Here is a 12,704-nt window from a genome sequence, read left to right on the forward strand (position 1 = left end):
AAAGTTTTTGGTATTTCTTCTGGACCTAGAGACATTAATGGTGTTGATGGTCAGACAACTGCCGCTTTTATTGATTTCTTGAAGTCAAATATATATACCATTGAGAATGATTCTCACAGTTTGAAGGCAACAGATTTATTTTACGTAGCAACAACTTCTAGACTGAGCTATATTGTCAAAGAAGGTGACTCCTCCCTCCCGACCCCGTGCGACCGCCACTGGCCTTCCCTCGACTTCCTGCGCTACCTCCTCCCTCCGCTGTCTCTAGCAATGTTGCCAGGCAAAGGCCCTGTGGCGTGGCTGCGGCGGACCTTCCCTGGCTCTGTGGTTCTGAGGCGGCAGCGACCAAATCTTGGTATCCTGCAGTGGTGATGGCGGGCAGCGGCGACCGGGGCGCGTCGGTAGGCCTGTTGGAGTCGAGGGGGAAGACAGGAGACGACCATGTGAGCTCGATCTACACATCACCGAATCAGGAGGATGCACGCCGTTGTTAGACGTATGAAGTTTGGTGTACTGACGACGGTCCATTGTAGGAACCTGACAAAAGGCGGGCTGCTGCTATCACGCTTCAAATAGCTGCCTCTCATTGGTTGGGGCGATGGTTCGTTGAGGTTCTCTGGTTTTGCCACGCATCACGAGGATTATGGCGGTGGTGATCTGCTCCTCCGCCGTAGGTGGTCGGACGATTGGTGGCTTGTTTCGTGGATCTTGTGATCCATCATCTAGTCCCGGTTGCGGTCCTCGTGCTCTTCTTGCATCACGGCAATGTCATGCTTGATCGGTCCTCCTCAATCTGGCCATCGACGTGTTCCGGAACGGCTGCCGAAGAATTTGCTCAAGATATCTGGATCGATTAGTTTTTGATCGTGCATGTCCATATCAGCCTACGAGGTCTTAGGGTGTGGCGCGAAGCTCGGTTGACTGATGACACCTTGGGACATGTTGACTTCTCGAATTCCATGGTGGAGATAACAAATGGAGAAGGTCATGGTGGCCGAGATCGGAGGATCAGTTACACGATGGAGTCTTGGAGGCGATAGAGTCAGCCAGGTGTTAGATGACTCTCAGGAGCAATAGTGATAAGTGGGGCGGAAACACTAGAGGATACCAAGGTCCGACTGGCACTTTCGTGGAGGGGGTGGCTAGGCCGAACCGCTTCCAGGCGGCTATCGCAGATTTCAAGGCGGTCATGACGTGGGCAGGCGGCCTCCACCACCACGGCCTCCACCATCGCCCGCGGAGACGACTATGGCCACGACTATAGCCGTGCCTCTAACCACGGAGGTGCCGGCTACGACAGCTGCGACGCTGGTGCTATCGGAGGCCGCTTTGGAAAACGGTTTGAGCTTTGGCAAATGTGACTGCTCCAGGTGCCAAACAGGTGGTGGCTAAACCCCGGGATGCTAATGAAGACAAGGGGTCTGAGAAGTCTGAGGGTGAACGAGTGTCCAAATGGGCGCGTAAGAAAGAAAAGTTGCCATGTTACCGGTGTGGTGAACTGGGAAATTTTATTGGAGAGTTTACCTCGGACCTGTGCGATAACTGCCTGGAAAGTGTCCACTTCTTCTGGGACCAAAGCCGGTGGTCAATATTTATGGGGTTTGTTGTCAAGAGTTGATGTTTTTCGAATCACCAGATGTAGGCCAGACCACGCAGCCCTTGGGCAGTTCTTTTCCGGGCATTGTGAGGGTGACAAATGGAGTCATGACCGTGGCACAGATTGTGCAACATCTGAGAGAGCTTGCACCAGGCAGATTTTACTGGAACCTTCTGAGGCTCGAGGAGCAGTCTTACAAGGTGAAGTTTCCCACTAGAGAGGATCGGCACCATATTCTAAAGTTCAATATGTGTAGAGTGTCGAGTACTAACATCATCATGGAGTTCGACGAGTGGAAACAAAAGGAGCCACAGGGCACACCTTTATCTCAGATATGGGTCCGGTTCTCAAGTGCACCTCCTAAGCCTTTGAATAATTTTTTTTTCACATGGAGTTTGGGATCTCTTATTGGCAAGACTAAGCAGGTTTACATGCCTTTCACCTGTGCACATGGTGTAGCGAGGTTACGTGTCAGTGTGACTAATGTTGAGTTTGTGCCAGATGTGGTCAAGTGGACTCATGCCAGGATCACGCATGACCTAGATATTGAGCTTGAGGATACACCTATGTTCCAAGAGGTTGATGGGGAACAAGACATGGACACGACTGAGGGGGTGGGGCGCCAGGGAATCAGGATTAGGGTGCAGACCATACACCTCGAGAGGCGGCCAAGGGGGCATCTTCGCAGTCTAATAAGGCAGAGAAGTCTGCTAGGGGGACCGATTCATCTATGACACCGGTTAACACTTTACGCTTTGGTTCCTTTGGGGCATCTTCGACTCCTAGTCGTCTATGGAGTAACAGAGTTGAGATAGATGATCCGGCGGAACATGAGCTACCGCCGCTGATGTCTGATGACTGTTTACTTCCGTCTGCACACACACTGACTCGGGAGATCCCCAGTCCGGTGATGGTGCCGCCACATTCTGCAGATGTCGTGATCGAGGGGGGGAAGGGGCAGGAGGCCCTCTCTTCCGCTTCCTTGACGGTTTCTGCCAGGTGCACCGAGAGGGTCATCGAGGGGGGGGGGGACCGCGGGCAGGAGGCCCTCGTCGTGGCCTCTCCCATGTCGCCACCTCCCACTTCTCCTGGTGTGGTGGAGAGCGGGGCTGCTGAGCAGGTGTCTCGCAGGTCCCTATTCCCAACCGCACCTTCTGGAGGCCTGTCTTCGGCCGTCGCGTCCCCCGTCTCGTCACCAACCTTGACGGGGGGCGTAAGCCCGGGGATCAGACACCACGGAAGAGCTGAGGAGATTGTCGCTTTCAGTGGGATCATGGATCCGGAGACGGCTGGCAGGCGTGTCAGCAAACGGATCCAGGAGAAACCTGACACAGACGACTTGCAGTTACGGCATGCCATGAGGGCTGCCAAGCTTTGAGATGTCGAGGTAACTACAGGTATGTCTTTTAATAAGAGTTGTTCACTTCTGCATTTCTCCAAAAATGAAATCATTGATAAAGCACACAATTTAGGAGTTTCTCTTAGATCGAATGAGAAAGAAATTGCTAAATCTGTCAATGACCTATTAGACTTAGAGGTGGAACGAGCTTCTAAGATTATCCGTAACACCGTGGCCATAAAACCCATGAGCGATGCCGACATGAAAAACCTAGGGATATCATCTCTTGAGAGTTTTTGTATGACCTCTTGCCTACTTTGGAAGCTGAGGTTGAGGTAGAAGGGTCGGAAGATGAGGCCATTGTAGAGCCACTAGAGATAGATGGTGAGGTCTCAAAGTTTCCCGATAATAACGAAACGAAGGTGGAGGTGGGTAGACCAAAGCGCTCCTGGAAAAGGAAGGTATATCCTACTTCAGTGGTTCGTAGAAGTGCTAGAGTTAAACTAAAGAGAAAATTTCATGATGATCTATGAAAGGAATTTTTTGGAATAGCAGAGGTTTGGCTAACTTGGCTAAAAGAAGGTTCCTTGCAGAGACATCGATAGAACCACAACTAGACTTTATTGCTCTTCTTGAGACAGGAAGAGATAATTTCACCTCACGGTTCCTTGGAACTTTGTCTGTTGGAGTTGATTATGATTGGCATTGCTTACTACCCAGAGGACGATCCAGTGGGATTTTGCTGGGGGTTAAGTGTGAAACTCTAGAAGTGCTTAATGTGGTTCGGGGGATTTTGCGGTTAAGTTTCGGGTGAGATCGAAGTTAGACGGGTTCCATTGGTCTTTGGTGGTTGTGTATGGAGCAGCCCAACCCGAACTAAAACCTGACTTCCTAGCTGATTTGGTTTGGATTTGTGGGGATGAAAGACTTCCCGTCCTAGTTGGAGGGGATTTTAATATAATCGAAAGAAGAGATGAGAAGAACAATGATAATTTTGATGGGCGTTGGTCCCTAATGTTCAATATGATTATTGAGGTCTCAATCTACAGGATATTGAACTCACGGGTAGACAGTACACATGGGCCAACACATAACCTAACCCAACTTATGAAAAGTTAGATAGGGTGCTGGCAAGTGTGGAGTGGGAGCAGAAATGCCCACTAGTGTCAGTGCATGCGATGCAGCGAGCAATCTCAGACCACACACCATTGCTATTAGACTCCGGAGACGCAATACATATTGGTAACAAAAACACTTTCTCATTCGAACTAAGTTGGTTCGAAAAAGAAAATTTCATTGCCTTCGTAGCACGAGAATGGGCGAAGCCTGTTAGTGGGTGATCTAATGTAGAGCGATGGCAAAACAAGATAAGGCATCTACGACAATTTTTATGGGGTTGGGCCAAAAACGAGAGTGGGATTTACAAACAAGAGAAAGATAGACTCACCCAGCTGATAGAGGCTTTGGACCTAAAAGCAGAATCGAACCTGCTAGATGTGATGGAACAGGCCACAAAATCCAAAGCTGAGCAAAGCCTACATGCTTTTCTTAGAGAAGAAGACCTAAAATGGGCCTTGCATGCTAAGGTTCTCTAGGTTGTCCAAGGGGACGACAATACACAATTTTTTCACATGATTGCGCACAGAAAACATCGGAAGAAGAGGATAATCCAGCTTGAACAGGACGAGGGGACCGTGGTGGGTCATGATAACCTAAAGTCCTATATATCCAACTATTATAAACAACTTTTCAGGCCACCAGCGGAGAATAAAGTCTCCCTGGATGAATCTGTTTTAGGTGACATCCCTCTGCTACAGGCAGACGTGAATGAGGTTTTATCTGCACCTTTCACCGAGAAAGAGGTTCTTGACGCAATTTCTCAAATGAAACCGAATAAAGCACCGGGACCAGACGGGTTCCCTGCGAAATTGTATAGGAAATGTTGGCATATTGTTAAGGATGATCTTATGCCTATGTTTCATGATTTCTTCAATGGCCACCTGAACTATTTCATCTTAACTTTGGTATGATTACGATGTTGCCAAAGAAATAAAAAGCGGTTCGCATGGAGCAGTTCAGGATGATTTATCTTCTCAATGTGAGTTTCAAAATATTCACGTAAGTGGGTACTAATAGACTGACACGGATCGCCCATTCGGTGGTGCAACCGAGTCAGATGGCTTTCATGCCGGGAAGACATATCCTAGAAGGGGTCGTTGTCCTACATGAAACTCTACATGAAATCCATTCGAAGAAACTAGACGGGGTTATATTCAAAGTGGATTTCGAGAAGGCTTATGATAAAGTTAAGTGGCCTTTCCTTCTGCAGGCAATGTGTATAAAGGGTTTTAATGAGACATGGCAGAACCAGGTGGGTTCTCTTGTCCAAAAAGGTAGTGTCGGAATAAAAGGTTAACAATGATATCGACCATTATTTTCAGACTCATAAGGGCTTGAGACAAGGGGATTCGATGTCTCCTCTCCTGTTTAATATAGTTGCCGATATGTTAACCATTCTAATTGGTAGGGCCAAGGAGAACGACCAAGTTGGTGGACTTGTCCCACATCTAGTTGATGGGGGAGTATCCATCCTGCAGTATGCCGATGACACTATCCTTTTCATGGAACACGACATTGCAAAGGCCCGGAATATGAAACTAGTGCTATGTCTTTTTGAACAATTGTCGGGACTAAAAAATAATTTTCGCGAGAGCAAATTGTTTTGCTTTGGTAGGGCTAAAGAGGAACAAGATGCATATAGACAATTGTTTGGATCTGAATTAGGTTCTATGCCATTTAGTTACTCGGGCATACTGATTCATCATCGCAAACTTTCGAATAAAGAATGGAAATGCATCAAAGATCGAATTGAGAAAAAGCTTAGCTGCTGGAAGGGCAAGCTAATGTCGCATGGAGGTCGGTAGTACTTATTAATTCAGTATTAATTAGTATGCCGGTGTGCCTGTTATCTTTCTTCGAAGTACCCAAAGGGGTACAGAAGAGATTAGACTTTTTTCGGTCCCGGTTTTTTTGGCAGTCAGATGAGGCTAAAAAGAAATATCGACTGGACAGATGGGATGTCATCTGCCGGCCTAAAGACCAGGGAGGTCTCAGTATTGAGAACCTGGTAATTAAAAATAAATGCCTCATGAGTAAATGGTTGTACAGACTATCAGTTGAGACAGAGGGTATGTGGGCATATATATTATGCAAAAAATACTTGCACTATAAAACTCTTACCCAAGTGACGACCTAAGGATTCGCCTTTCTGGAAAGGGCTTATGAGAACGAAAGATTTGTTCTTCCATAGGGACAAATTCTTCGTTGGTAATGGAACGACAACTAGATTTTGGGAAGATATGTGGTTAGGGGAGACGCCTCTAGCCATGCAGTATCCCACCCTATGGGCCAGTTCTTTTGGGCAATTCTCCCAGAATTGACCCCCTCCCCAGCTTCTCCCAGAATTGCCACTTAATATTTTTTTACAATTCCTAGCTAGTTAAGGTCTAATTAGCTAGGAATTGTAAAAAAATATTAAGTGGCAATTCTGGGAGAAGCTGGGGAGGGGGTTAATTCTGGGAGAATTACCCAAAAGAACTGGCCCTATATAATATTGTATAACGTAAGGAGGATTATGTGGGCACAGTATTACAATCGGTACCCTTAAATATCTAGTTTAGGCGATCGTTAGTTGGCGAGCGATGGATCCTGGATGTACTTGGTACGGAGGTTGATGGAGGTTCAACTATTCGACCAACCTGATTCGTTTCACTGGAAGCTAGCTAAAAACGGTGTGTTTACGGTCAAATCAATGTATGTGGATCTAATTAACTTTGACCCAATCCCGAGATCGGTACATATCTGGAAAGTTAAGGTTCCCTTGCGTATTAAATTTTTTATGTGGTTTGTACACAAGCAAGTGATCCTCACCAAAGATAATTTACTAAAGCGACATTGGGTAGGCAGTGCATGATGTTGTTTTTGTGATCAGGATGAAACAATACAACACCTATTTTTAGGTTGCCCTCTCGCAAAATTACTTTGGCGAATGGTTCATATAGCCTTTAACATTATTCCTCCAGTTAACACTTGATCGTTATTTGGGATGTGGTTAGTTGGAGTAGATCATATTACTTCATCTCGTATTCGGATTGGAATATGCACGCTTATTTAGGCTATATGGAACTGCAGGAATGACATGATTTTTAACAGACAACACATCTTAAACTTTTTGCAGGTAATCTTCAGAGCTACGGCTTGGATCCGTGCGTGGTCCTTACTCACTCCTATGGATTCCAGGGAGCCTTTGGTTACTGAGTGAAACCAGTGGGAGATGGTAGCACGGGGTATATTCAACCGGTTTGGATGGTGGTATCATAATCGGATAGGAGTCTAGGGATCTTGTCCTATTATACATACCGGTTGTGGTATTGAGTTTTATCTTTGTTTTTTTATTTTTCTCCGCTTGCGAGCTGTAATGAATTTAAGACCTTGTGCTCTTTTCGAGACTTTTAATAAGGTGGCAACATGCATCGCTTAGATGCAGGGGCAGAGGGCAAGCCTCCCTTTCCAAAAATAGTGAAGCTAAAAAGGCATGCTTTAAGGCGACACGCATTATATTTATTATGGCTCTATGGTAACACCTTCATTTAAAACATGACTACACCATAGTTGATTATTGGGGAGCCCTTTATAGGACTAATTGTATAGGAGAATAAAATTGGTGTGGTTATGCAATGAATTATCGACTTGATGCTATTATCAAGGCACAACAACAGAATTAGTCAAATAGTCCGGTCATATACTTATATGAATGTCACTTCTTTCTACAAGTATGCTATAATGTGAATGTCAATTACTATAAGAAATGTCGCATGGTTCTGTAATTGCACAAACTATGTATGCACATGCTCTATATTGATAATCAAGTACAAATAGTATCAAGGAGACACAATAAAACGCTTAAAATTGCATACTATGATAAGTGGATAAATCTTATGATTTTCTCTTGCAAAAAACAAGAGATGGGGTAACAACATAGGATGCATGCATGGTATGTATTCCATTGTTGAACTAGTTGTTCAGCTTAAATGTTATGAAAACCAATATACAATTATCTTGTTCTCTTTGTTTCTAGATTGAAAGAGTGAAACTTCTATTCTACTTGAGGAGTATGATTGATGGGACAGACAATTTTGTTGCTGAAAAGTTTGAAAGGACAATGGTTGCACGAAAAACACAATTAGTTGGATCCCTCAGTAACATTTTGTCAAAAGAATCATTGAAGAATAATGAAAAGAATAAAAAACTCTGAAGTTGTTCAAAAGAATGTGCAGTTTTGCTTACCTTCAACAATAAATACTACAAACTCATATCATGTTCATGTGCAACCGTAGAATGATGAGCATGTCAACTACTACCAGGTTTATATGCAACTCTTGCTATGTGCATGTACATATTCAACTCTAAAAAAATACTAGGAGGTGCCAACTACTATGAGGTACATGTGCACCCTCCACCATAGGGGTGCCAAACCTTTCAACAAAAGTTTTCAAGTTCCCGATTTTTTCCCATGATAAGCACTGCCAACTCCTAGAATGTCTATGTGCAACCATCATTGATGAGAATGCCAACTCCTACCAGGTTTATATGCATATGTAAAAAAAGATGATGGAGATGCAGATATGCAATGCTGAATCCGAGCTCATGTGCACCCGGTGAACAGTAAAAACAAAAAGAGTAGCAAAAGTTTCAAACAAACTGATTTTTTTTGCGTGCAAGATACTCAAGTGTGTGATGTACGTACAAATTTTCAGCTTGTTTGGACATTCTAGGAGCTCGTGACAAAAAAAGACAAAATCGGCTCCTCGCTTTTTTCAAATGCTTCTCAAACACCTGGAATTCGCCTTTTTTGCAATGAGCTCCTCGAATGCCGAAACTGCACCAATTTTGCACGCACAAGAGCATCTTGCACTCCAAAAAAAATCAGATTTTTTTGCTATTTTGTCGATTTTACTGTCCATAGGCAAGAGCATATGAGCTCGGGAGCCAACAATGTGTCCGATGGAGATCACAACTCATAACCAGATCCATGGATACAGAACAAATGCCTATAGAATACCAAAAATGTTACCTCGGCAACTGCTATGGAGGATGATCCACCTCCGAGGCTCCGACAGAGTCTGCCACCTGCCCAAGAATTTTCCACTTCCGGCGCTTTATGATACAGAGTTGATCACCCCTTGTTCATACGTACACAGCGCAAAAAGAAAGATCAAAAAAGTCAGTTTTATATGTGTGCACAAAGAAAAAGTTGCAGCACGTACTGTTGTCTTGGTGCTTACCTCATCTTCCTCTCCCCATCATCAACATCGACAGATCGTAGCTCCCGTTCAGCAGCCCTTTTTGAGTTCCGCCGAGTAGAACATGGTACATTCCTCTTCATGAAACGACACAAATAGAATGGACACACAAAAAGGTAAGAAATGATTGAAAAAAAACAGGTATACGGAACATAAAGTGGCGAAAAAATACCTCTCCTCCACTGCCGCCTGTATCTCTCTCTACAACTATTTTGACTGAAAAAACACACACACACACACACATATAAATCCCCCATTTCATTGGGCATTTCATAATGCTAACCCTACCTCTCCATATCAACAAACCCTCGGCCCGTTGTCAATATCCAATCCATCTTATGCCATGGACAAAACTTCGAAAGTATTAACCCACGAACCCTCCAAACCCGCACCACCGCTATGCGCTGCACAGTCAACTCGCCCCGCGACGTAACACCCAAAACGAGCGCGCCCCGCTGCCGCTGCCACGAAAAACAACTGCGCCGGACCAGGTGTGCGTCGCGTGAGCAGGCCCGCGTCTCGGCCGACCAGACCAGGTGGCACCTGGCGCTCATGGACGCACGGTCCGCGCGCATCGAGCGGTCGAGCCACGGCCGCTCCGTTTCGTCAGATAGTGCACGCGCACGATTGAGCGTCCAGGACATAAATTAGGGTTTCGGCGTGCGGCCCGAGCTCAATCGCCGGCGGAGATGCTGGATGAGAACCCGGCATGGACGGGACAGAAGAGGCACAAGTACGAGGCCCCATCTCTGACATCATCCTCTGATGCTTATGGTGAGACGATTGGCCAGGACAACGCAGAACGTCCCAACGAGATCGCGGATTCACCAGATGAGCTGGCGGACCAGGAAAATGATATCATCAGCGAGGAGGAGTTCGGCGGATGCCTTAAGGTTTTAGCCACCAGGCGTGCTCCTATGATCGTCACAGGGCGCAGGCTGGACGAGGAACATCAACGCGAGCTCTACGAGCGCCTCACCCTCTACCGCATCAAAGCTTCCAAGGTTCCTTCTCATCCATACCCTACCCGTGGCGATATTTTATTGTGTATGTTACTATTATTACTAGTTGACATTGTGTTCTTTGATAACTATTCATGTTTTATGTTAATTTCTAGTAATTTGCAATCCTCTTGTTTGCACGGAATTTAATCTCTATGTTGTGTGTAGTTGGCACAAGGAGTTTGCATAGATGATCAGAATGATGTGGCTTTGAGAAAGGAGTACTCCTCAGACAATTTGGAGGACCTGTTTGATTACTACAAGAAAGCTGATTCTGTGGATTGGTACTTTGACCGTGGCTACTGTTTGCTCGCTGACTTGGATGACTACCAGAGCCTTGTCCTTACCAATGGAGATGTAAGTGTGTCCGATTTAGACTCATAATGTGTGGCTAGTTTAGTGTTAATGCATAAAAAACAGAACACAGGTTACAATGGCATGTCCATGTTCTTTATTTACTGTTTACGAGGGTTATGCTCAACATGTGATTTATGTCCTATCTTTCTTAAAGCTCCATGGTACTAGAAATACTTTTTTTTACTTTGAAAAATTCAGCTAGTTTAAGAAATACAATCTAGAATCTTCAGCCACAGGTAATTAGGACATCTCCAGCCGCGCCCCCAAGAAGGCCTCCCCAGGCGTTTTTTCGCGTCGGCGCCGAAAAAACGGCCCAGTCGCGCCCCCAGGAGCCCGATTTTCGCCGGCTTGGGCCGAAAACAGCGCCGGCGGACCCAGCCCGAACCCAGCGCGCTGGGGGGCGCTCGGGGGCGCCGGGCGAACTTTTTTGGCGCGAAGAAACCGCGGGTCCGACGTGTCAGCGACACGGCTTTCTTCTCGGCCCTTCGTCGTCCTCATCGCCTCGTTTCCCGCGGCGAGGGAGGGGCCACGGTACGTCCCCGACAGCCCGCTCTGGGAACCGTACTTCCGCCGCCGTCACGCCCAACAGCTCGAGGCCACCAACGGCGTCGTGCCCTCCGGCAGGCTCAACTCCGCCGGCCGGCGTCGGTGGTGTGGCGTGCCAGGGCGCATGTTGGAGGCCGTCCTCGAGTACATCGAGGGCGGCAACACGCCGCGCCTCGACTACCCCGCTCCCCCTTCCTTCTCACGCCGCCGGGAAGCTCCTGGACCCCGAGGCGCATGGAGACCGGGGGGTCCTCCTCCTCGTCCGGCGGCTCGCGCTGCCTCCGCCCCGTCAAGCCGGAGCCCCAGGACACGCCGGTCGCCGCGCGCACCCGCAGCTCCGGCGTCCGTATCGGCGCCAACGCGTCGCCACCCACCGGCCGTTTCGTCCTCGTCGAGCCCAAGCCGGAGCCCGGCCTCCCCGCGGAGTACGAGGAGATAGCCTGGCGCGGCTTCTCCGACGAGGACGCCATGCAGTGGGCGCGGGACAACTACCTCCGCGGCGAGACGGTCCGGCAGTGCCGAGCCCTGGAGGAGATCGCCGCCCGCAAGCGTGGGCGCGTGGACGAGCACGACGTCGTGATCCTCGACAGCGACGACGACGACGCCCCCGGACCTTCCAACCCGCCGCGCCAACCGGGGGAGGGGTGCAGCAGGGACGGCGGAGGTTTAGGCGGGGGCGGCGGCGACGCCGACGATGGCGACAACGACGACGACGACGACGGCGGCGACGACTACACGCGGTTCTACAGCCTCCTCGGCATGTAGAACCGCGTGGGCGGGCGGCGAGGCGGGCGGCGAGGGAGACGGTGGGAGTAGCCCGCTGTAGTTTTTTTTTTGTAAAATATGTTTAAGTTTGAACGAACTCGCCGTGTTTGCGTTAAATTTGAGTCGTTTTGCGCCGTGTTTGCCTTTTTTGCTCGAACCGTGGGCGCCGCGACTGGGGGACATCACGCCCCCAGTGCGCGGTTTAGCGCCGGTGCGCCCCCAGGGGGCGGTTTTTTGCCCCTCCTGGGGGGCCAACGGCTGGAGATGCCCTTACATGTGGGTACTATTGTGTTTCCTGTTGATTGTAGCTTCAGAGACGAAAGGCTTAAGTTTCACATGAGTTTTTTTTTGTGAATAAAGTTTTACATGAGTTACCCATAAAAATCTTTTTTTTCGCGATGGACCCATAAAATCTTTGGTTCTTGGCAATATCATTTCCTAGCTGTTCATGATTTTTCTTTTCCAGATTGATAGTTACTAAGCTAAGTACTAGCTGATTAACTCTGCACGTTTATGGTGGTTTAGTCACATATTTGTGTGGCATTGAAAATCATGATTTAATGATCATAGAACCCGAATATGGTTAAGTTGCCATTGTATATTGTGATGTAATGATCATTGTACTCAGCATACTGAATATGTACACGGTTAAGTTGTTGGTTGCCATTGTAAATCATGATGTCATGACTAATGAATGTTGTACTCAGCATATTGTATATCGTTAAGTGACAAACTAC

At 47.4% G+C, this 12,704-nt stretch overlaps 1 protein-coding gene across 1 annotated transcript in view; it reads left to right on the forward strand.

The window, feature by feature from the left end:
- Nucleotides 1-9,987: 9,987 nt before the first annotated feature.
- LOC123157991 (uncharacterized) overlaps nt 9,988-12,704 on the forward strand; it is a 5,742-nt gene continuing 3,025 nt past the window's right edge. The window contains exons 1-2 of the mRNA XM_044576146.1: nt 9,988-10,302; nt 10,468-10,656. Of these exons, the coding sequence (XP_044432081.1) occupies nt 9,988-10,302; nt 10,468-10,656 (504 nt within the window). The remainder of the gene's footprint in view (nt 10,303-10,467; nt 10,657-12,704) is intronic.

The sequence above is a fragment of the Triticum aestivum genome, chromosome 7B (assembly GCF_018294505.1).
Source record: "Triticum aestivum cultivar Chinese Spring chromosome 7B, IWGSC CS RefSeq v2.1, whole genome shotgun sequence".
NCBI lineage: Eukaryota > Viridiplantae > Streptophyta > Magnoliopsida > Poales > Poaceae > Triticum > Triticum aestivum.